This window comes from Pterocles gutturalis, unplaced genomic scaffold (genome assembly GCF_000699245.1).
Source record: "Pterocles gutturalis isolate BGI_N339 unplaced genomic scaffold, ASM69924v1 scaffold36010, whole genome shotgun sequence".
Lineage (NCBI taxonomy): Eukaryota > Metazoa > Chordata > Aves > Pterocliformes > Pteroclidae > Pterocles > Pterocles gutturalis.
Window position 1 is genome coordinate 65 of NW_010139454.1, and position 25,838 is coordinate 25,902.

At 42.0% G+C, this 25,838-nt stretch overlaps 1 protein-coding gene across 1 annotated transcript; it reads right to left on the reverse strand.

Annotated features, from left to right (window-relative positions):
* Nucleotides 1-4,418: 4,418 nt before the first annotated feature.
* Nucleotides 4,419-25,838, reverse strand: TET2 (tet methylcytosine dioxygenase 2). The gene is made up of 9 exons (XM_010083347.1): nt 22,454-25,838; nt 20,346-20,436; nt 16,655-16,748; nt 15,780-15,988; nt 14,807-14,957; nt 12,572-12,661; nt 9,869-10,006; nt 8,101-8,461; nt 4,419-6,812 (listed from the first exon to the last, which is right to left on the reverse strand). Exons 1-9 carry the CDS (start codon nt 25,797-25,799, stop codon nt 5,395-5,397), a joined length of 5,898 nt encoding a protein of 1,965 aa, XP_010081649.1. The 5' UTR covers nt 25,800-25,838; the 3' UTR covers nt 4,419-5,394.

The window sequence follows — 25,838 nt, forward strand, 5'->3', positions numbered from 1 at the left end:
TCCCTTGTCAGAGCAGGCTGCGCTCTCAGCCATCCCCTCTGGTTAAATCTCTTTACCAAAGCGGTCTCTCTGAAGGCTTACACACAAGAAGATAATGGTGCTGTCATTTTTACAAATAATCACAACAGGAGCAGAAAAAAAAAAAAAAAAAGAGGAAGATGATTACGGCTGAAAATCCAGCGAGGTCCCAGTGGCTAATGCGGGGGGAGCGGCGCCGAGCTGTTCCTGCCGGGCAGCGGGCTGGCTTTGCTGCCGGGATTCGGGGGCGTGCAGCTGTGTTGCCATGACATTGGCAGCAAACGTGCTTCCCCTGGGATGGTTTTCCTTGTGTAAAAATACTATGAAGAGAAAGTATGTAGTGTGCTAGTTGAAGCAAATCCTGAGTGGGAGAAACAGGTTAACCTTGATTAGCTTGGCTGGATTGTAAAAGGGAAAAAAAACCCAACCTGCCAACCCTCTCGTGGCCTCCTCCAGCGGCCAGAGCCACGTCTCTGCTGGGATTACACATCGGGAGAGCGGCGCTGGTTTTACGCTGAGGATTAAACCCCGTCTTAAAAGGCAGTGGAACAGCAGGTGCTCCCTCCCCTACTCCTTCACAGAATGATTTGAAGTATTATTTTTTGTTATGTGATGTGGGAAGGAGGAGGGTGATGTGATATGTGTACCCCAGGGTATTTTTAAGCCTTTTACATCCTGTAAGATGTTGCTCTGAATCGGTGCAGGCTAAGAGGACCTCAGTGTCGAGGTTGGGAGGACTAATGACAAAATGGTCCAGGGGAGGAAGAGCAGCACCCTGCTCCTGCATCTGCAACAGGCGCAGGCTCTGAACCTGGAAGGAAGGAGACCCTTTGAAGTCAAGAATAAGGAGATTTTTAAACGGAAAGGCCTGGGGTGTGTTTTTATACCATGTTGTAGGAAGTATGGAATTCCCTTCCCCATGGCCTGGCATCTGGGGGTCCCCCCGTTGTGTTCCCTGCGTGGGCAGGGCCCCAGCACTCCGATCCGCTGCTGGTGGGGTTTGCCTGGGGCGTGAGAGCCTCGTGTCACAACCTGCGAGTCGGGTCCGCAGCTTCAGGCCCCGGATTTCTCTGTTGATTGGAAAGAGTAGAAAGGATAGCAGTGATCTTTACAGGCCTTTTCCTTCATTCTCACTTTTTTTGCCCTGGTTGAAGGTTTTTCTTCTCTCTAAACAGAAAGATTTTTTTTTTTCTTTAGTTAAGCAACACTTTCTGTGCCAACTTTTCATGCACATCAGTTATTCCCTTTGCTGGTTAGAGGTGAGACAAGTAACACATGGAGCTGACTTATTTGTAAGTTCCGCAAGAATTTCTCCTAGTCCGATGTTTGCCCGAGTTACACTAACTTGGGGAATTATTTACAAGTCAAAGGCACCCACTTCGTACATAAACTTGGTTGAAAAACTGTCTCGCACAGCGATGGAGGGACAGCTGTAGGTGTAGCTCGTGGGGGTGAAATTGTCAGTCCTCTGAGACAAACTGCTCATTTACCAACCGCCTCAAAATTATCAGCTGTGTCTGTGCTAGGTGAACACAGATGAGTGCAACAGAAACTTGAGGGGAAAAAAAAAATATGTTACTGTGTCTGTTAAATAGCAGAGTGTTAATTTACTGCTGAGATGATGATATCTACGAAATGGAATTCTGCTGGACCATCAGCAGGCTCCAGTGACTTTGTTGTGATGCTGGATGTGTTTTGGGTGAGTGATGCTTGAGCTGGGGAAGATGGAGGTTGGCTAAACCCATGCAGGGGGGTGGGCTTGCCTCATTGAGGGAGTTTGGGTTGTCCTGGTGTGTCAGTCAGTGTTTTTGATTTCTAAGCTGCTGAAGTATGCAACTTCCCCTGTTCCTCATAACACAGGTTTAGGTTTAAGTTCCCCAGGTTGGTAGTTGTCTGGTTCCCCCGGGGCTCTTGACCAGTCGCTGGTACCAGGGGCCACATTTCACTGTGCTGGCATTGTTGTCAGGGGATACAAATGACAGGGAAAGACAAGTTTCTGCAAGATAGACTTAGAGTGCATTAAATAAATATAAATTTTATTAAAAACACCCACATCTCAGCGTTATCAGGAATGATATAATAATAAACAGCTTTCAAATAACCTGCATTACATTACAATACTTACAGTATTTATAACCATCCTCGGATTCTCTTTATAGACATACCAAACATTTCATGAAAATGAATGAAACTAAAGTAAAAAAAAAAAAAAAAGTAGAACATAAGCATAGAAAATGCACACAGAAGTTCATTACCTTAGTGTCAAACTGCTAAAGTTTCCTACACAAGTTAACCACTAGCTTTAGAAGTGAACTTTATACCACTGTGCGTCAATCAAGATGAAAAATTCATTCAAGTAAAGTTGACACCACTCAGAAGCATCTTCAAGTATGGCTATAGTCAACCTGATAATCCTATACAAGCAATTTTATGTCTGCTTTGTCATTCGTTCCAACTGAGGCAGGGTTCTGTACACCAAAAATTACAGCTCGGGTATTTACAATACAAAACTGATTCACCAGCTAAGCTTCCCGCTCCTGCTGCCAGCAGTTTGGCAAATGACGGTGCACGGCATATCAACCAAACATCTACTGTGGATTACGTGAGTAATACAGGACTTAAAACAAAAAAAATCACCAAAAGATGAAGATTTATCATGATTTAATTAATCTGACATATAACCATCATTAATTTTTTTTTAAAGGCGAAACTTTTGTTTCAATGCAGTGGGTAAAGTCACAGACTGAGAATTTTAAAAAAAATTAAGCCATAATAAATATTTGACCATTAAACCCAAAGGCCTCCTTTGAATTACTCAAGTTAGGTTGTGATTCTGTTAAGATAAAATTTCTTTCGACCAAACTTAATCTTACAGTATATTGCACAAGATACATCTGGGACATGGAGGTTTGCATGTTTAGGGAAGCCCTTGTACAGCCTGTACCTTTTTATATTTTATTCATTACAGTATCCAAGAAGCCTTGTTTAGAGAGTGACTTGAACAACTCTAGCAAACAGTCACTTGCCAAACCCCTGCCTTACATTTTTCCCTTTAATCAGCTCAGTGCATTCTACTTTCTTTTCGTTTATTTTTTTTTTTTCATTTGAAACAGGCAAAACATTCTAAATCTCTTAAACACTTTCATTACAATAAAAAGAGCTAACAAATTTACAAAATTAGTTTTAGTTACATCAATACATGTACAAGAAAAATTAGAGAAGGGATTCAAAAGAAAAGCATTAAATCCCTGAAAAAAAAAAAAACAAACCAAAACAAAAAAACCCAAGAATAATATATTTAACCTACAACAGCTTTACATACACACAGGTGACACGTTGGCATAGGAGAACATGAGCTGAAATATCCCTGAATTTTTAGAACAAAAAAAAAAAAAAGTTGAAGTTCAAGTTATACTTGCTAAAATGTCAAGTATTGAGAGTTTATTTTTTTGTTGGTTTTTTTTTTGTTTGTTTGTTTTTTTCAAAGGCTATTGGGGGAAAAAGATGGTATACAATATATAAACTTTCACACTCAGTTCAATATCCTATTGCCAAACTAGTGTTGAGGTATATGACAAGTAGGAACATCACTCAAACCTTTTAATGTATTTTTAGCTCACATTATGATATATTTGTAGCAGGCTGAGTAGCACCATGATGTGAATTCAGCTCAAAACCCAAATATATATAGATTTAATATTTTTACAGTACTAAAATACTAAAGCATTGCGTTAAAAAAAGTTTTGTTTACAATTTAATTTACTATACAACTCTCCTGCTTTTTTTTTTAATAGAAATTAATGATTTAAAACCACCACAGCAAGCCAGCTGCCTAGTTTGTTTTTTTTTTTCTTTTTTTTCTATTTAATCAACGGAATCACACAGAACTAACCCTGTTTCATTCATCTTGTGTAGGCATCGGTCTGCTCAATCTTCCTGGAAAAGAGGACACTCGCACCGAGAAATGACTGACACCACAATGTACATAATTATCAACACAAAAGCAATCTGCCATTCGATATTTGAGGAGCGTACAGATCTTGAAAAACAGCAGAAGCCCAAGCTAGCTAGTTGTAGTCTGTCACATGCTGCTAATTATTACCTGTGGTTAATATAAAATTCGTTCCTTAAAACTGTACATATTTGAGCAATGAACTTGTCATAATAATTGTAGAAAACAGTTTACAGTATAGCTGTGTGAGATGAGCACCAGAAAAATGTGTTTTGTGAACTAAAGTATTCCCTTATATCCAGTAAGCCCCATTTTTACCATAACTGACTGTATTAAAAATGGATATGTAGCCCACTAGCAGATGCACGGCTAAAACAAAAGTATTTAAAAGCTCTTTTAGTTTAAAAAAATTATCTTTGCATTTTAAAATCAAAGTAAACTCTTTTTTTTTTTTTTTTTAATGTCTTAGTACCTTAGCATTGTTCAAGTTGCCAAGCTTAGGTAGACAAAGTGCTTTTGAAACACTATTTTAAAAAAAAATATCTCTCTCTATATTTTATTGTCCTTTTCTAGGACTTGACTGGATGAGCAAAATCCAGAGGTCTTTGTAATTCCCATCTGTTAAAAAGTAAGCTTATTTTAACACCAGGTAAATTCAATACATACATGAATGCAAAGGTCCTCCCTGTTGTTGAAGAACATTTGACTACACCATTGACATTTTGTTATAAAGGCATTAACTGTTCGACTGTTAAAATAAAGACACCATTCTCTTAGATAGCACCATGGTTTTAGAATATCCAAACAAATTCAGTGTTTTGCTGTCTATTCATTATGTTTTATACTTATCTACTTTGTTAAATAAAATCAAGAGACTAATAAGTTTACAGTAAAAACTGCATGTTAAAAAGCCATAATTCCAGTATTTCAGTACATCATAGATTCAGCACCAGATGTTATTTTAAGATTCCTGCAGTTGTAATACTACAGTATTATTTTTTTAGGGTTTTTTTTTTTGCTCCTGTTCCATGACTACGCAAACTTGATGACATTAAGAGTGGCCACAGATATGCAAAACTGTAAGAAAAAAAAAAATATCCATTTGCAGATTATCTCTTTCAGTAATGGAGCCAGTGTTTTCAAATGTAAATTGTGAAACACTGTTTTGTTTTTTGTTGTTGTTTTTGCATAGGATGCTTTGGTCTTGTTTCCTACGTGCCATCTGTGACCACTTAAAAATCAGCGGAAAGTAAGTGCGATAGTGAGATTACCTCTTTTTGCTGGTGTGCTGAGGCTTTTTCCACTGATGAGTTTCACAAAAACACTGTTTTCTTCTCCACCCTTGCCTTCCCCAAAACCTATAGAAGAACTACCCTACTGACAAGGTGTTTTTTTCAAATGAGGTAACCAACAAAGGTGTGAAGTTAGATATATCGGTTGTAAGGCCCTGTAACCCGTGTAAAGGCATATGGAGATGTCGTTACTGTGGAGTCTGTGGTGACCGACAGTGTCCTTTGTGCAAGAGACTTGATGAAGCGCACGTACGTTGGCTCTGAGGGTTCGTGTGGCTCAGCAGGCTCCCGCTTTACTTTTTTGCCATAAGATTTCTGAGGCACGTAGTCTGGACCGTACTTTTCACATTCCTCTTCTTTCTCTCTTGCCTTCTCAGCCATCTTTGCCTCCCACAGAGCCAGACCGTGTTTTGGCTCATTCATACTCTTGTGCTGGTAAAAGACAAGGGATATTCTGGTGGGATGGTTCCTGTTGGGATTTTTTAAGGGGGTCGTTGCGTGGAGCTCACGTTTTGCACACTCTATGAGAATTGACCCATGAGATGGAGCAACTGCCACTCCTCCAATTTCAGGATCCAGAAAGCTCTGCTCACTATCTGACCAGACTTCATCGGGATCCTCTGTTTTTTCTGGATTCAGCACATCAGTTTTATCTAAACCACCCTGGGGAGTAGTCCTATCATGGTTTTGACCTGGAAGCATATTAGACAAACCGTTAACTGCATGTGAAACCATTTCGCTATCCTTATTTTGGAGATGCAGTGAATTAGGAGGACCACTAAAGATGCTTGGAGCAGAATGGTAGTCATGTGCTAAATGTGGAGGGGGTTGCACGTGTTGGTGTTCACTGGATTTACCCGTGGAGGCATAGTCTATGCTTGGATTACTCAGATTAGATTTTAACCTTGAGGCGACCTCCATAAAATGGCCGTCAGCCTCATGGGTGGAGTAGGAGGAGAAAGACCCTATGTGGTGTACATTTGGTCTAACGGTGCAATTACTGAAGGAGTCTACCTGCATATTTTGGTTTCCGTAATTCAAGTACTTGGGACCAAAACTCTGGTTATTCCCAAACCTATGCTGGTATAATGTTTGAATGGGTGGTAGGCTTAGTTTAGACATATGGTCTTGGCTCTGGCAACTGTACAAGTCCATGTGCTGATGCTGGGAAGGGTAGGAGCCCAGGTAAGAGGAGCAGTTGTCCATCGGTATGTTCCCATTACATTGGTAGGGTGGATATTGGTTATTTTGACTTAATGATCCTGAATAAGGGTTCATGGGACTGGAAGAATTCAAATAAGACCCCGCAGGCTGTGATGAGGTTGTATAGAGGTTCATGGGACTGGACCCTCCGTAGAGATCTGAAGTGTATGAAGAGCTTGGGTAAGCACTGGCTGGGTTAGGCAGCCTTACATAGAGATTCGCAGAACCTGCACCCGAGTATGAGTTAATAGGATTTGACTGAGGGTTGTTGGGGAGAGTGCGCTGGGGATGTTGCTGCTGCTGCTGTTGTTGTTGTTGTGTGGCTGATCCTGAAAGACGTAAAAGATCTGTAGATGTGAAAAGAAAAAAAAATACAACAAATTTTTTCTTTTTTTTTTTTTAAACCCCAACAAACTGCATAATTTATAACTTTTCGTGCAACATATTTATGAAATTTCTAAGAAAAGTGTATCATATGATACGTTAACAGAGGTTCCCTTTTTTGTATCTCAACTAAAAAAAAAAAAACTTAAAAAAATTAAGAAGCTGAATAAATACTAAGGCTACTCATCCATTCTGGCATGTATCCAGTGAGATCAGATGCTAGTAGCACTGGGAAAAAGAAGACAGTGCAATCTGTTCAGAGTCACATGCAAAAAATCCAAAGAGTTGAATCATCATTTAAGTAGCCCATGAAATGGAGCATCAACAGCCGCGCACAAGGTGACCTTCTTTTCCCCAAGAATAAATAATTCTTCTCATCTATATTAATAGAACTGTCTCAACAAAAGTCCCTAGCTTTACGTACATTCACTGTGACATTCACTGATAGAACAGTTCAGTAACAAGTGAGATTAACTGAAGACAGAAGAGTGAAAACATTCGTTAAAGGGAAATGACATCGTTTACTGGTTACAACTCTAGCCTGGGTCATGGGACAGCTGACTTCTATTCATAGGTATTTCAGTGATCTTCTGGGTGGCCTTGGATGTATCACTTTTTTCCTCTCTGAAAAAGTTGCTGTAATAATCAAATAGTCATGATGAACTCCTTTGCTCAGGACTCTCAGATCTACTGACGAAAACTGCCAGGGATTGTTAAGTGGATTTTTAAACTTACTCCACTATGGAAAAACCTCCTCTGCTTTTGGTCTTGAAGCAGAGAGTATAAATAGTGGTAACGAGGTTAGGCTAGAATCCCCTTAAATTAGGAGGTTCTCTGTAACAGTGGCAGACAGTGAGCGATGTGTAGGTCATTCTTTCTTTGGCAGAAGCATCACACACTTCTTTTTATGGCTTCTAGCACTACTAGTCTTTTAAAAGTACTTCACAATACACCAGATGGCAAGCAGAGTTTGCAAAGCACCAGACTCGTACAGGTGTTAACTATCCAGCAATAAAGGATTTCTCATACAACATAAACTTTTTTTTTTTTTGCTTCTCCAGTGTTGACCACAATTTGGCACTCTATAAATATACAATTTTGTTATTTACTTTCAAGAATTCTCTTTCCTTTTTACTTGAAAATGTTCTTGGGTTGAGAATAATGGTTTTCTTGAGACTCGTTAGAAATGAGCCTGATTTCTAAGAAGCTTACCCCTGTTGACAAAGATCCCGACCAGACTGATGTGTTTACCTGCTAGCTGCTTTGCATGACCTGCGGCCTCAGAGCTGCCTTGCTTGTTGCGTGCTGCAGCAGACTTATCTCTTTCAGCTTTGCTAGACCCATTCTCCAAGGAGGAGAGCTTTTCTGCAGCTGCTTTCTTTGCTTCTAGCTTCCTTTGCCGACAGGTCTTAACGGGCTCTGCTAACATCCTGACTTTCCGGCGAAAGGAGGTAAGGACCTGGATGCTGCCGTTCCTCTTCTTCTCCTCCTGGCCTTCAGTGCTTCCGAACTCATCCACATCAGAGACTTTGTACAATGGGAGCACGTGGAGCTGCTCGTCTTCTGGTGTTTGGCCAATTTCACGATTGTCTTCTCTAGTTAGTGTGCAAACCTGTTGGGAAGGTGTGTTAGAGTAACTCTCTCAAACCAGTCTGAGATTAAGAGGTCCGAAATACTAGCCTTGCCCTGCCACTGTCGGCATTGACATCTGGCAAGGTATTTGCAAACTGCAAGTTTCTGTGCAATTTATGCATATTGCGACAAGCCTGTGGTTTCATATGTATCTGTTCCTTGTGCTGAAATGACCGGTATAGTCAGGGATTACCCTAATGTGAGACAAACTCTGTGATCCATTGTACCATGGCCAGAGAGCTAAAACAGGGGAACCTGGGATCTTGTACTCACCTGAAGATTTTTTCACTATAATACATTAAGTAGCTACCTACTAGAAGTAGTGTGGAACAGAACACACTGCCATTGTATTTCACAATCCCTTACAACGGGAACTTCCCGGCCTTCGCAAAGGAGCCAATTACCGTAATGTCAATAATAAGATTTAAGGAAGTTACTGTTGTGTCATGCAGCACACTCACTGTGTTGGCTCCAGCTAAAATATATTGGGAGGATCTCAGTGAAAAAAAAAAATGCTGATACAGACATATTCTGTAGCAAAATCATTGCATCAGCCAGTTTTAGGAAGAAAGCTCAGCCAGAAATATATATTGTATTGGTGATGGTTGGCTTGTCAATTAAGTCAGACCCTGGAGACGGGAAAAATTTAGTTGGTATTTAAAAAGCAGATATTCTCTCTGGTTGTAGTAAGAGCTGCACAGTGAATCTAGGTAGTTGCTTCAGATTACAACTATTATTATTATTCAGAACTGATGATTATTCTTTCTCATGTGTACCCCAACTGTATTGTCACAGAGAGTAGGCAGGAAACAGAAATAATCCTACACATTGAAAAGCAGCTTATTTTTCTGGTATCTTCTACCGAACCTTTGCTGTACGTGCTAGAGATCAGAACTGAAGAGGGTAAAGGGCACACATGCAATACAAAGGATGGCAAGGCTTGCAGACTTTCTGCTCATCTCAAGCAGGAACGAAATCCACAACTTCCAAAACTTGCCTAGAGAGAAGTTTTTTCTTTCCATTTTTATTTTATGAGAAGATAAACCCCAAAGTTCCTAGAAAAAAAGTGTTTCAAGAGGACAAATACAAACCATTTTGTGCCAGGAATGCTGAAACAGGCACTTCAGCCCTGCTGGGACCTTCCATTGTCTCCATGGTTTCTCTTTTACCAGTTCTATATTAAAACTTTTATTTAATACACCATAAGTCTCACTCATTTGAATGAAAAATTGTGTAGGGAGTAATAAGTTAGCTCAATTACTGCTTAATGCTTCTTTTTTTTAGCAATCTGTGTTATGCAAGTATAAATTTAAACTGATGGGAGATAATGACTTAAATATATGAAATTAGTGCTGGAGTAAGGAAGCTGTATGCATGACGGACTTACCAGCGTACTCCCGTTCTGCATATTGTGCAAGTCTCTGTGAGCATGAGCACAAAAATCCAGGCAGGCAGTAACTCCTGAGAATGGGCGACCTTCTTTTAAACCCAGGCGACACTCGGGTGCTCTGTGTTCATACTCGATCTGGAAAGAGATGACAGGTATCACTGCAACTGACCTGGATGCTCCAGTCCACAGAATGAGCACTGAATGCTCTGCTGTTGTCACAGCATCTTGTGATGCCCCAACATCTTGGAGGTGGCAACATACAGGTCTTGAAGGCAAATGAAATCGAGCAATGTGATGGCAATTTTGTATCTGCACTTCACTCCTTGCTGCTTTGTTCCCTGTTACCTTCTGACTCTGGTGTGACTGCGAAATTGGCCAATAATACTTTTCCTTGCGTATTGCTTTTGATTCTGTGCCAGTGGTTGGTGTTTTTACATGACAAATGCAGCACGTGGTTTCAGCCTCTGGCACTGCAATAGTGATGTGTTTGTGTAGATGGGAAATATACCAAGTTATTAAGGGAAAATGGCTTTATAAAACTGACTTCAGAATGACTTCATGAAAATAATTTGCTTTTTAATTTGTAATATTTTGGCATGCTAAACCTATATTTCATTAGCTTAAGTAGAGCTCTAACCCCGACCAAAAAGAGAGAGAACTCAGTCAAGACAGTACTGTCTACCCATGCACTCGTTATTAAGGAGCTTGACAAAGAGCTGATAATGCAACAACAAACCTTACACAAAAAGAAAGGATTTTTTAATGGAAGATCAAGCCTTAGACAAAGGGCGGTTTCATATTTTATTTAGAAAATTAAAAATGAAACCATGCTTGTAAAATGCTTTGCTGAAATTCCTGAACCTTTCAAGTGAATGCAAAAAAATCTACAATTAATGGATCCCATTTTAAGCTAAGGTGAAATTAGAGGTTTTGCCAAGTCTTGATCCAAGATCACTAAAAACATGTCTAGTTTGCTCACAAACCTTTATTTTTAAAATTTGGAATATTTACTTCCTTAGAATCTGAAAATAAAAGCAGAACAAAACTTGAAACAAGTAACTTGTTTGGAATTAAACAAGAATGGTCTGAAACATTAGCCAGACTATAATTGCCTCATTAAAGCATACTGGTGCAAGTGTTCTCTGAGATATTCTGTTGAGTCCAGCTGGAAAAACAGACCCAATTCTAGATTTGAATGCAGTAGCACTCCAGGCTTGGATGAGAATAGATTTGGGAATTTGGAGTTTCTTTTCAGGGTTCAAAGGGGGATTGGTTTTAGGGCTTTTTGGTTTTAGAACCTTTTACAGTACCATACAAATGAGGCCTCAGTCGTCTCTCTTTAAAGCCACTGACAGGAGCTTGATCAGGGTTTCCCCACGAATACAAGATCTGCATGAAGCTCTTGAAGTAGGCCAAGCTATACACACGCCTTATTACACAAGGTTAAAAACTGAAACTTGTAAAAGCACATATGTTCAACAAGTGTCGGGCAGGACCACAGTTTACATGCAGAAAAGCTATTTTGTGAATTTTTGTGGGAAAAGAAAAGCAGCCCAAGCAAAGAACCACTTTATTGTTCACCACCCCCTCATTTTTTCTTCTTCCTCTTCCTTTCTTCTCTTGCAGAATGTCTCTGAGATACTTGGACAGATAACCACAGCTAATGGGCACACGGCCACGGTTTCCACCGTAACGAGTCTCCAAACGTTATCTGATCCAGCACATGAAATTGGGTGAGTCTGTGCGGAATCTGCTTACCCTGTCTAGTTGCTACTACATGTGCAGTAAAGGAGTGAGTTTTATGGCAAACAAAAATGGACAGTTTTGTGACAGTTCACTGCTTCTGTTACAGTTGAAAATCTTGAAAACCTGTCTTGTGCTGGTTGCTACAGCATTATGCTGTCAACAGGAAAGAAAGAAGATGATGTATTTTGTAGCGATGCTGATAGTTTGGAGACTGTAATTCTGTGAATGGTAGTGAATCTGAGCAACAAGTATGTGTTTGCAAGGGGTATATTGTTAAATTTTGATGTAAATATCTGAAAGATGTTTGGGAAAGGAACGCGAATGAGAGACAGCCACAATGGGGAATCTCAAAAGAGCTTTGAATGTGCTGGTATCTGTGAACACCGCTTCAGAAAATCTGCACGCACGGCCCCCTCACGCAAGAAGGCCGGTGCAGGCGCTTCTGTGTATATGCGAGACTGTGTTCAAATATGAAACTTTGTTTAAAAGCATGGTTGTAATGGCTATTTTGGTGAAAACTAAATTCATCTGCCACTTGAGAAAGCAGAACTCAAACTGTGCCTTCAGGATTCAAGTTCAATATGATACTTGACTTCTGACACTGTTGCCAATCTCACGCCGTCTCTGTGGCTGTTTTGCTAGTTAGCTGGTGAATCAGCTAAATCCAGAAATCTGTGTTGTGGAGCTGAAGAGTTCTGCTCAAGTGTGGAGTCATTTTACTGTGTTGATGTAGGTGAAAAGATTAGTTCTGTTTAGTGGACCAAATTCTGCTAGCTTTACTTTTCAAAGCATTTTAAGTGGAATTGTTCATTTCTGTTTGTCTTTACCCCGATGTTAAAGGAACACTGGCACAATATCTACGTAATTGTTGGGTGCAAGGTTGAAGCGTTGGGAAGCGTGATAAAAATCAGGTTATTTCCATGGCTGTGCTGATTCCCTTTTTCCCCAGCATACCTGGTTGTTATAGGCATCAGGTGCAAGCTTCTTGTAGGTAGGTGCCATCAGGGTTGACAGATTCTGCAAATTGGCTTCTAGTTTTTCTTCCTGTTAGGAGATGAAATAAGAGTTCAGTGACATTTCCATACTGTATGTACGGGATCTAAGAAATAAGAGTGTTTATGCCATTATGTTTACATTGATAGTTGCGTAAAAGCCTAGATGGTTATTGTTCTTGGTTAGTCAATAAGTGTTGTGAATCTCCATTTTATTGTTTCACAGCCTTTAGGGTAATGAAGCAGTAGCGTAGTGTGAAATTTGCAAGAGGACATCACATACTATAATTTTAATTTAGTTTATATTAAGAAGAATCACATTCTTCAACATGGAAATGTTTTAGATCTGAGTGTGGTGACCCTCATTATTTTCCCTGTTGGAGTTCTGGGAAAATAGTGCTGTTCGGAAAGCTTGAGAGAATATATCAGAAAGGTCCATCAAGTAAATCCGGCTAATTTAACGGGTTTGTGCATTGCAATGACAGCACTTCGACACACTGAAGTATCTTTTCATGCAGCAATTTAAAATTATTTAAATATTTCAGATTTCAAAAAGTTCCCAATTGTCAAGCAATGAGGAATTGTGGACATGTCTAGCAGTTGATGATGTGGAGGTAGGAATGACCACTTTTTTTTTTTTTTCTACAAGGAGAGGTACACACTCTCAAAATGAAAGGCTCCTTAAACATGAAGTACTCTAATAACATACTCCAAAATTGTTCCCCATCCTCTCAGGATGAGAATCCCAAATTCAAAACCTTGCTTATATGAGGCCCTTATTTTTAATTTCAAGTGCATAAAGAACGGTGGCATAGTGGAGTGGTATACTTGTTTTTAGGAGTTTGTATATTTTAGGAATGTGTGAAGAGCTGTGAAAAACCTCCAGGTTTGAGAGAGACAAGTGTTTGTACCTCCTGCTGTGGGACTATATCCTAGTTTGGGACTCCAAAATGACATTATGAAATTGTCAAAAATATCTCACTGTGACCTGCTGCTGACAAAACTTGGGAGCTTTTGTACGGCGCATAGGTTACCACTTGCAAGTGTTACTTCTGGTTTTTATTGGTGAGGATCCTATTCGTATTGTCTATAAACTGTGTCTATGCTCTGGGACCCAGCGCCTGGGTGCGTGCCCTGTCTGCCCCCAGCTTTGTGTGGGAACAAGACCGCATGGTCAAACCATCTTCCCTGCCCAGCTCTGGCTTTCATGGGAAGTAAACCCAGGAATGCAAGTTGGAAGAGAGCCCTGGTGGGCTCTGGCCAGGTATCCAGCTTAGAAAATTTAGGGGGTTTAGGATTGCAGGCTATGATAAAGAGGGCTTTGTGCCACAGCGTGACTGAAGGGAGAGGTATTACGTAAGTCTTGAGGCCGTACAAGAGCAGTGGGGAGGACAACCTGTATGTTACGATGATATTCTAAATAGTGTGCTATCCTCAGCACAGGCCATAGGATGCCGAAGTACCTGGCTCTCTGATAACGTGGAAGGAAATGCTTGGATTTGTGTGAGACACCAGAACACAGTGAAAGCTGTGGACCTATGTGTCGTTAAACAAGCGAGGGACTCAATTTGCATGTGCTTGCCAAAAACCAGCCTGGACCATTGGAGCCTCCCAGACACACGACTGGCTGGAGGTGTCCAGGAGTCACTGCAGTCATAACTTCAAAGGTATCTTGTGCCCAGGCTGAGGTCAATGGTTTTTTTTTTTATTACTCTGACTTGTTTTAAACAGCTGCCAGTTTGCTGTAACACAGAGCCCAGTCTGGAAACATTCAGTGGGGCAAGACTGTATGTAGAATAAGTCTTCCTATTGTCATCTCAGAGTTTCGTCATGTTTGTCTCCATGCAGGCTGCCCTCGTTCCCTGTTCCGTGCCTTCAGCTGGTAAACTTTGTGCTTTGCCACTGGGGAATGCCCAACTGCAGGCATAATACAGCCACGATTGTTCAGGCCGTGCCCTCTTCTCTAATTCTGGTTTCAAGACTCGGGGCTTTTACCAGCTGCCAGAACTTGGCCAGCCAATTCATCTGGCTCAGTGACTGGAATCAATCAGTTTTGACTGGCAGTTATTTAATTACCCTCCATGTATGCTATTCAGGCAGGGCTCTGGCCCCTGGCCTCCTGTACTGTATCTCTATTTGCGGAGTGACAGAAAACATTTCCTTGCAAATGAGGCTCATGTTAGAAATGGACACCAACCTCTTTTGGGTCATCCCCCATCAGCTTAAACTTTCTTGGAATCTTGCTTCTGGCAAACTTACAACCATTGTAGTACATGCTCCAGGAGCAACCAAAGGAAAATGAAGCACCACAAGTTTCAGGGTCCAGCCCTTGACATGCGCAAGTCCGCCTAAAAAAAGAGGAGAATATGGCTGTTAGCAGCAGGTGGGTCACCCTGGGGTGCTCCCGCAGCGGGCATCGGCGCTCTGCCAGTGCTCTGGGAAATTACTGGTCTTGGCTTGTCTTCCATCAGTAAATAGTGAAGAAATGAAAGAGGGAAGCCAATGCATTATAACGGAAGAATTTATTGGAGTGAATAATGTCATGGTTGCAGAGCAAGGCCTATGAGCTTTCTACCACATCCATGAGAAACCTGGTTTTGCTCGAAAGAGGGTATGTTTGTGTGGTGCCTTGCTAGATGGTGATATCCATGGTACCTGAAAGGGGACTATGCTGACAACACTGCAAGAATGTGGGAGCCCTCTGACAGCGGCTAAGCAATAATTCCTGAAATATGACTCTACCCATGAAACCAAAGCAACACACAGTGATAGCTATGTTAATTTTGGTCTAAATGTTCTTTGCTATGAGAAAGACACGGGGAAACAATACAATGCAACTACTTTAGATTCAGGCTAGCTTCTGTAGACTTACAGTATGATTTGGCACATCTCGAAATAAATTTCACGGTTGAGGTATCTGCTGTCCTGGGCCCTGGTAAGATCTCTTCCTTTAAATATACTGAGATGCTTCACAACTCTGGGAAGATGTTTTTCCCTGATTTATAAGAACGTTTACTTTGTTTTTCTCACGAGATTTGTGCATTCTCAAACTGCCTGAAATAGTTGGGAAGGTTATGCATATTTCAGGGTAACAGCACAAGCGGAGGTGCTAGGTCTGAGGCTGAAGGCGGGGTTGCAAGTTTGGGGAGCATACACTTTGTTCCACTTACTCTTCATTCAGGGCGCACCGCCGGTTTGTGAGCGTGCCGTACTTCCTCAGGGTGTCAGTGAGTTCAGAGTAGAGCTTGTCAGCCAGGCTTGTTGGTATTCCCTCCCAGACCAGGATGAGAATCACGATCACGGCAGTCTCGCACGTGTGGCCCGCTCGCTCACGCACCAAGCAGAGTAGCTTTTCCTCCTGACTGCTTCTGCGGACTACCTGCATGCACAGCAACACACAACCCCAGAGCCCCAACACAAACAACGCAGTTCTTAATGCGAAGAGCAGGAGAATAGGAAACCTCAGCATCAGTGTGCGCGTGGGGAGCTTACTTCTGTCTTCCTCTTTGTTTCTGGCAACTTGGACAATTTTCTCATTGATATGGGCCAGGGTGACTCTTTCTGTTCAATGAAGCAGGCTTCAAGAGGCTAAGCTTGACGGATGGCATGGAAAGTCCATGGCGGTGGAAGCCAGCTTTATAGAGGGATCCCCCACGCTCTGATTCTGCAGAAATATTCTCCTGAACCCGCGCTATGGTACAAGGGGCCCAGTTTGATTAGTGGGCAAAAGGAAGGGAGCTGTGAGGTGCCTCCCTGCACAGAGCTGGACGGTGGACACTTGCGCTGAGGGTAGGAGCCATGCGGGAAAGGCAGGCGGCTAAGGAAGGGACTAAATCACTGGACATGGGAGCTCTCTCCCTTTCCCTCCCAAAATTAAGCAGCTAAACTTGTAATCAGCCACTCAGTTTTGTGACCTGATGAGAGGAAAGCAGTAGATGTTCAAATAAGACTGTCCTTGCTTCTCAGTACTTGTGCTACTGTGGGTATTTCCAAAAAAAACCAAACCATGCAGTCATTAGTCTTAACATTTGTATACACCACTTACCCATTTAGCAATTGGACATCCTTGAGAACTTTTGCCTTCTTTCCCAGTGTAGACAACCCTCTCAATCCTTATAGCTTTACCCTTCTGTCCAAATCTTAAACAAACAAAAATACGTACAATAAGCAGATTAATTTGGTTCTGCGTGAACACTGAAAAGATGGAGCACATTTTTCAGTCTCATCTTAGAAAATTAACACAATGAATTACAGGGAGGGATGTGCAATGCGGTTTATCCTGATGATTTTATTATCGTGGTGGATTGACACGTTAAGAGAGGAAAACATTTTTAATACATCACATATGAGTAAAAATTACCCATATCATATTAATATTCACTAACTTTTTAACTGTTTCTGTAGGGAACTTGTTATAGATGACATTCTGAAAAGTGGACTTGAAGTCTCTTGATTTTGGGGAGGAATTTTACATTTTTCTTTAATTTCTGGGTTAAAGTTATTACTCTGAAATGTACATAATTAAGTTGTCACGGAACAGCTGGCATGCAGTAGTCACTATTAATTTTCTGTGCTTGTTTCTGGCTTAGATACAGTATAAATCAGTTAAGTCATGATTAATTTGCATCACATCTATTTCCTTTATCATCCGCTCATAAATTGTTACTTATTTACTTCTGCCTGACTTCTATACTGCGTTAGTCACAAGGTGCCCTCAAATGATGCAGTTTGTGTGTGTCTTTGCGACCAAGGCGGGCAAGCTCAGCTCTCACTGAAGCATTTAACAAAGGTGATTATGCCAATCTAGCCCCACATGCTGTTGCCCAAAGCAAATGGGATCCGCTTTCCACATCCTCCGATGGACCACGTGGAAATATGTGGCAAATGCTAAGTGAAGCAAATCTTAAGTCTTGAACCGGTAAAAAGCATCAGACCAGTTAAGCCATTTCCAGGCACGTCCTCTGGCCAGGCCTGTCCCTGGGCTGTGGCAGCTGGGGGGTACCCACCTGCTGAGCCCTAGAGCACACTAGGTCTCAGGTGAGGCTGTGTGGTAGAAACCTGGGTGTCTGCAAGGGTACAGATCCAGCAACTGTGTTGACCTGGTTACGTTTTGTGGACTGGGCAAATTCCCCTTCCATCACCATTTCCTGATTTCTGCTGCTCTCATTGGTGTTACCTTTTTTTTGTGTATTTTTTTGTTTTGTGTTTTTTTTTTTAAATAATCAATTGTGGGGACTAAATCACAATCTCCTTGTTCTTCGCCTGTTGCCTATAGAGCAATTGAGATAGTTCCTTCCTGTTCTGCAGCCATTTAACGATGCCTTGAGAACTTTCGACCTTCCATCCCTCTTGTTTTTGCACTAAAATCTTGGTGACATATTTAAGAGCAAATATTTGTATTTAAACTTCTGTCCTGTAAAGGAAATAAAAAATCCTTATTTTCAGACGTGATCTCATTATGAAATTTTAGTGTCACAGGAAATTATACAAATAAAATCAAGTTGTACTACACGTGTTCTGCAGGCAACTGTTAGGTCACTTTTTCCTACTTAGGCTTGGATGTTAGTATACATTTGTTTCTTTAAACTTCTAAATCTCAACATTTTCTATCAATTTGCTGTTCTGGATTGCAAGACAACTGTGGGGGTGCTGCTATAGAAAAGTGTTGTACATTACACACTGGAAATGATATGGACTTTGTCTGAAATCTTTTCAACTGTCACAAAGGATTTGTGCCTGATGTTTGCCGTCCTTGCTTTCAGGGCAAAGCTGAGTGGCTTCAAAACTGGAGCAACACTCACTGAGCATGAAGTAGAGGTTGGGAGAAGGAAGAGGTGAAATGTATGTATCCACCACAGATTCTGCAAGAAATTAGTTCCAGTATAGCTAAAACATTATCTGCAAGTCTAAATCCAAATCCTGGTTTGTTTGGCAGTGCTGATACTGTAAAAGTCGATCCATATTCATGGGAAGACAGTTTAAAAGTGCTTCAGTTGTGATTGGTGTCACCAACTGCACACACGTGCTTAAGAGTATCTTTATAGTATTTTTTTTTTTTTTTTTACTTAGGGATACAAAATAAACTACCGAGGAGTTCTGGAGTTCTTCAGTCAGGGAATCACACAGTTCATACCGTATGAACAGCTGAAAACTAGCCATTGTTCAAGTGGCTCCTGCTATACTCTGGTGGACCTGGCTGAGTAGATGCATGTTATCTATAATCTCTCAGGATTTCCTTCTGCCAACGTGAAATGAAATTAATTGAAAAAAAAAAAAAAAGACAAAGGAAAAAGAAAAAAAAAAAAAGAAAAAAGGTGAGGTCAATATTAAGGATGAAAAATTGCATTCCAAAGCAAAAAATGGAAAAAGTTTCAACTCTAAAAACTGACATCATGACGTGAATGACTTCCCTCTTTTATTTGTAAATATTAAAGAATTAACCAGTCAGTGAGAGCTCTGGAGATAACAAATTGTAAGCAGCTTCTCAGGAGGGTCAGTGTTCAGCCCCCCTTTGCAGGAAGAAGCTGATTTATGTAGCTTACGTGCATTTGAGCTGCTCACAAAGCTGAAAGCAAGTACTGGGGCAAGCCCTGCACAGGAGTCGCAGGGAAGGAGGTGCTAAAGGCAAAAGGACCTCAGGACGTAGAGGTAATCCGAAGGGTTTAATATGCCCTGAGTGGCCCATGCTTATGCAGTGATGAGCAGAAACTGACAGACTTTGCTAAGAAATGGCGCTCCTTAGCTCAGACACAGCACTGCAATCATACCCGTTTGCTTTTGGTTCTGCAACTAGCTGGAGCTTCTTTGCAGTTCTGGAGTCCAGATTTTTAAGGTATTAACAAATCAAATTCTGATTTACTGGGGAGCTTTTTGTTTGCTTGTTTGTTCAGAGGGGAACTGAATGCCCAGATACCTCTAAAAATCTGGTCGTTAATGTCTATGCATGCCAAAAGTTACAAGAGATGCAGAATTCACAGTGCATAAGTCACTTTTGTGACAGTTTTTAATTCAAATACTTAAGAAAGGCTGGTGGGTTTTGTGCTTACACACATTTTTAAACAGAATAGGTCATGTATCTATTCTGTGCTGTTCAAAATTCCTGGTTTGGTTGGCTTTGATGTAATAAATATACCACCGCATGCAACACGATACAGGGATTGTCCACAATCAAGATAAAGCTGGCTTTGTGCAATACTCCAACGAAGGGGGATGTTTTTTCACAAAACTACTTATCAATTCTTGGTCTGAAATCCTATCCAACAACTTTGTGGCACTCCTCTGGATGTGGCCAAGTGAGATTTAGCCCTTTAAGGTTGTACTGTATACTTAGAAATTTGGTGGGGGGAGCTAATTTTGGAGTTTGGTGTTCTGCTCTTCATCTTCCTCCTACCTTGGCATTCTCCTACCCAGAGGGAACACCAGGTCCGTGCCTGCGTTTGCAGCCATTGCCAGCCGTCCTGCTTGGCAGGCTGGTGACTACTTGTTCCTGCTTGGGTTTGCTGGCATCTGTCTCAAAGCACGCAGCCTGTGCCAGCCAGCAGACTATTAGCCCTGTCAAATATTGTGACTCTCTGGTGAATAGCGTAGTGCGTAATGTTGGCAACACTGGAGTAGCTAAGCCTACAAGTAATTACTTGATTTGCAATTGTTTATTTCTTTATGTGCAAAAGCTGGAAAAATTCTGACATCCACAAAAGGATAAACGTTAATCTGCCCTGTGCCTTTGCACTAATTACCTTTCTTCCATGATTTCTCTAATAGCTGCCACATTAGGACCGGCTCCTAGATGGGTATAGAAAGGACCTTCATCTTTTTCAATAATTTGCTCTGTTTAAAACAAAATAAAGGTTGTTATTATCAAAGCTTAATTCTTTCAAGTCACATTGCAAAGCTTACATCTAGCTCGATAGAACACTGCTGTACAGGTCTGGGGTCAGAGTTTTCAAGCACTTTTATGTCTAAAGTATGCCCACGCAACTTGTACAAAACATGCAAAGCACGTGGCTAATCCTGCAAATAGCCGTGATATGGACTGTGTGCCTTTCGCTAGCACAAACAATTGTTTCACATCTCGGGCTCTACACTGAAATTCAAAAGGCATTTTCCTGTTATCACCGAGCAATTGTTTCTCCTTCTGCCACTTCCTCCTCTCCCAGTATCTGGAAAGAAGGATAAATGGGATGAAAACAGTAAATATTGACATTAGTGAGCTGTACATACTTGTTTTTCAGCAGACATGTTACAGTGTAGGAACTTACAGCTTGAGAAAGTGGCTAGTAAGGTTACATAGAGAATTTCTGCCACCCACAGAAAGACTCTGTGAAATGAAAAAAAAGCAAGTTTGCTGAAAGAAATCCTGTGCAAGACTTAGTCAAAATGCTTGTATGCTAAGAACGTGGCCTCAGTTTTCTGTGTGTAGGTAGGACCACGTCAGCATTGACAATCTATGCTATATGTTTGGTTTGATACCAGGAGGCAGGCTCTAGCAGTGAGAAAGGTGCTGCTTGGGTTCAGGAGGAGATGGTGGAGCTGTGCTGGCTTGTCTGAGGGCTGACTATGCTTTGTGCCACACTGAGTCTGAAGGCTGGATGAGGTGATGCTGCTCTTGACCTACAGCCTCCAGAAGAACGAAGAAGGCGTGCTATAAACCTGAACATGTCGATGGGGGAATGGCTTAATTTAATCTTCCTAAGAACACGTATTGGTAGGAAAGAGCAATAAACCTTATTGATTATGCTGTGGCACTGTGCTCTTCAAAGAGGACAGGAACTAAGTTTCATGCTCCTTTATTTCCTAGAGGGTCTGCCAAGACTGAAGAATTAAAATGCAAGTAGAGAACAAGCTCTTTTGCCTCGTTAGAAGTTGCAGTACTGGCTGAAAAAAACAGTGAGAATAATGAAATGATTTCCAGAAAAACCTGTGCCAACTGTATTGGAGAAACAGTCTCAAGAAAAAAAAAAAAAACCCAAACAACTTCAGTGTTTTCAAAAAAACTACATTTTGTAGGTTGTTTCTCACAAAACAATAAGGAACATCGAGAAACTGGCTTGTAGTTTTCTTCCTGGGAGTTTTGGAAATCCATTACCTCCTCTTTTTGTTCCCATGGATCATCTCTGAGACACAGTCAGTGCTGTATTGGAAGCTCAGGCTATGGGACCATGCCTGTCACGCTACTTTGCTTCCCTCTGCTCTATTCTTCCAGTTTTTGGAGATCAGGTATGCTAGGAAGGAACACTGAGGGGACCCCTCACTGCTTTTTTGGCACTGCTTGCGTAGCTTCTCTAAGAAACTGCTGATCTCTTTAGCCTTGCAGGAGACACGTGCATGAAAGGGAGGATAAACTCTTGCAGCAAGTGAGGAATAATCTGTCTTGGAATAATTTCTTTGCTTAGGCTTTGCTGAGGGAAGCTTCAGCAATTTCACTATTAGAGCAAAAAATGCTGTAAGGATCTCAAGTTTTGGACGTGGGAAATATTTTATAAATGCTATTATCTAACCTTGATGAATAAGTTAGATTATAAAGTTACGACCTACTTTTTATCAGCATGTTGTCATTACGTGTCTGCTGCTCAAGGAGAATGGATGTGAGGGGATAAGTTACTGGCCATAAGCATTCTGACTGAGAAAGCAAAGAGGTGATTGCTTTATGAAATATTGAGGAAGGGGCCTGCGTGTAGGGTTGGATGAGTGGAGTTAGGTGTAAGTGTATAAAACTGCAATTTTATAAGTATTTACTGTTCTAAAAAATCTAACTCAAAAAACCCCCCAACAAAAAACATCCAACTAACCCTGCGCTCCCAACTTGAAGGCTCATACGACATGTTTAGTACATCTCAGCACTTACCAACACAGCTGCAAGATGGGAAATCATACTGGGTTTTGGCAGGTGTGTCCAATAAATTTTTTACAGGAGTATCCAATAACTTGGAAGGTGAGTCTAAAAAATTATTGAGAACAGTTCCAGCTGTTCTTTTGGTCGGGGTTTTCTCAGCAGACAAGTTTGCTTGTTGATCTAAGATTGGGGTCTGAGTGTCAAAATCTGCAGCACTGGTATTTCTGGACAGGATGGTAATAGGGCCTGCTGTTTCAACCTTCACATGTTTAGGTGATCTGATAGTAAAAGTCCTGTGATCAAACAGTGATTTGACCTGTATCTGTTTTAGCTGCTGTTCCATTGTCTCGATGATGCTCTTTTGTTGCATGTTCTCACAGCCAAAGTGCTGATTCTCTTGTTTAATTGTTTTTTTCCACATTTTGTTTTCCAGCTGTCCGGCTGACGGACGCATGCAGGCATTAGACTTTGTGCCAGGCTCAATTTTTACAGGCTTGCGCACTGCACTGGGACCAATCTCGGTTTTGGGTTGCTGGTACGCTTGCTGCTCCTGTTTTTGCAAGAGAAGCCACCTTAGAGCAGCATGCTTTTGAAAATCCTTAGGGGTTTGGGACTGCAAATGACAGCTTCTCTGGTCTTGGGAGTGTGGGGCAGTTTGCTGGCTGTGTGGTAAGTACCGCTGAGGAATCTGCGTAGCTTGCTGGCTCAGGAGATCTTGGTTCAGGCTACCGCCGTAGCATTGTGTTTGCTGGGGTGGCGGTAGCTGTATAACTGAAGCTTGTTGTGTCTGTTGCTCTTGTTCTTGAAAACAGTGATTCACATCTTGCTTTGTGGTCAAGTTATTTGAAAAATACTGCACATGTTGCAAATCCTGCATTTTGTTGGCTCCAAAGCGTTCGATATTTGTGGTATTCTCCTTCTTCTCAGAAATCAAGTGCATGTTGTTTGGGCAGGGATGCTGCAGACTAGCCTCTGCTTTCTGAGTGTGAAGGGGAGCTTTGTTGTTCACGCTCTGTATCTGCTCCAGGCCTAGCTGAGGGTTATGGAGTGGGAATGCAGGTGATTTCATGTACTTATTCCCAGTTTGAAAACATTCGTCTACTTTAAGCTGATTGAAGGATGTCCTGTCTAGCGGCTGCTCAGCATTGCTTTGGGAGTGGGAGATGGTTTGGGGCAGGTCTTTATTTTTCATTTGCAGAGCCTGTTGGTGGTTTGGGGTTAGCTGTGGACTGCACGGCAGTTGTACCTGCTGTGCCTGTTTTTGAAGCATCTGTTGCAAAATGTGTGAATGCAAGAATTGCTCCTTTTCCCCTGGCTGGAGATTCAAGTGCTGCTGTTTCAAGGGGGTCCCTAAAGGCTGTTCAGCTTGTTGTTCTGGTCTTTGCTGGAAATGGAGCTGCTGTGGAGGGTGTTGCTGCACTTGGGACTTGAGTAGGGAATCCATCTTTGTGAGCTGTGGCTGCGGTGAGTGTTTCTGGAACGGCAGCTGCTGGTCAGCTGTGGGACGCGGCTGCAGCTGGGAGGTCTCGTTTTTGTACAGCAGAGGAATTTGTTCCTGTTGCATTATCTTCTGGCTCTGGGGCTGTCCTGAAGGCCCCTTTAATGCATCAGGACTTCCAGCATACTGTTTTGTATAGGCTGTTTCGGCTGTGTTTGCCTGGAACTGAAGAATTGATCGCAATAATGCTTCGCTGGGCTTTTGGGGAGGCTCTCCCTGGCGGAACTGGGTGGAAACCAGTTCTATCCAGGCTGGTTTTGAATAATGTTGAGCCTGTTGCACAGGCTCTTTCACTTGGTCCTTTTCTTTGTCAGGAGGAATCTCGGGTTCTCTCTGTCCTGGGAAATGCTGACAGTGTTGCTGCAATTCACCCTCGCTTCCGCGCGCTTGCAGGTTTTGGAGGGGAGGCTCTGACGCCGGCATCATTTCTTCTGGGCGCTGCTGAATTGAGGCGGCCGCAGCAGCTTGCGGGTTGCTTTCAGTGACATCTTGTTGTGACGTTTGTGCCTGCTGCGGAAGTCTCTGCTGAGGGTGGAGCTGTTGTTGGCTGAGGCTGGGACTTTCTAACATTGGTCCCTGCTGTTGCCCTTCATTCTTTATCTCCCCAGGAAGAGTTTCATCACATCTGTTGTCAAAGGAATGGTGTCCTTCTAGCACCATGACGGACAGTGCACTGTTCATTTCCGGAGCAGGAGGAGTGGAGGAATCTTTGTGAAACGTTGAGTTCTGTTTAAAGAAAGCACCATTGTTTTCTGCTTGCTCAGAAAACCTTTCCAGAGTGGCGTTCTGAGCTTGCAGGTTACTGCTGGAACTTAGAGAGAGGTCTTGGTTGGGAACCTGCCCTACACTTCCATGAACAGTACTGTTTCCTACAGGTAACTGCTGCGGATCATAGCCCGGAATCTGTTGCTGTAGCTGTAGTTCTGGTTTCTGAAGCGAACAGCTACCTGGCAATACAGGCGGTTTACTGGAGTCTTCTGTGTTGTAGACCTCAGCAACCACTACAGCTGGCACTTGAGGCAGCTCAGAGTTTGAGGTCTGTGGGGAAGTGATCTGCCCTGAGGTATGGGATGAATGCATTGTCTCGTAGGACAACTCATTAGTAGCCTGACTGGTAATGGCATTGATATGAGATGTGTTCTTCTGCATTGCTATGGAGACGTGTTCTGGATAATATTGAGACAGTGTTTTCTCCAGGAGTTCACCATGCATGCTTTCCATGGAAGAGGCAGAAACTGTAGCACCATTAGGCATTGGCACCGCCTTGTTCTTAAGTAGTAAGACAATGTCCCTGTTGTGGCAATGAATGTTTTTCCACTCCTGCTCATCCTGAATCAGGAGGTCATGAGCGTTTTCTGAACCACCACTGTTGTATCTTGTAGACTGTATCAAATCTGAAGCTTCATTTTCTTGCCCTGTAAAACTCTCAGGTTTCTTCTCACTGTAACAATCGGAGACGCTTGGTTTTTCATTGTTATCCTCTGGCTCAGCTTTTTCTCCATTTACCTCTTTGTCTTGTTTCACTTTCTTGCTCTCATGAAGTCCATACAGAGAGGGCTCACTAAAAGTGCGTTTTATCCCACCATTTTGCATGTATCTGGAATATACTTTCTTTTCTTGTAAAAGGTCGGGGCTAACGCGGTTGTTTGGACTTCCCTTCAGGTGGAGCACTCCATAGTTGCTTTTAACGAATAGCTGCTTGTGGTCTCCATTTACTTCAACTTCAGGCCTCTCTGTTGCTGGACTTCCATTCTGTAGCTTCACCGCAGAAGGCTCTGGCTGGCAAACGTGAGAAGATTGCGGTATTAGAAATGGACTCAATCTATTGCCGTCAACATGGTTGGTTCTGTCCTGTTCCATCTGGCCTGCTCCGGGGCCATCCACAAGGCTACCCTCTGA

Bases quoted from the DNA above. Each gene is read 5' to 3' on its own strand.
- TET2 (XM_010083347.1), bottom strand. From the start codon at position 25,799: ATGGAACAGGACAGAACCAACCATGTTGACGGCAATAGATTGAGTCCA. The intron at 16,749-20,345 runs GTAATTAGTGCA...TGTTTGTTTAAG, and splicing joins AGAGAAATCATGGAAGAAAG to ATTTGGACAGAAGGGTAAAG. The intron at 8,462-9,868 runs GTAAGTCCGTCA...CCTTCCCAACAG, and splicing joins TGCAGAACGGGAGTACGCTG to GTTTGCACACTAACTAGAGA.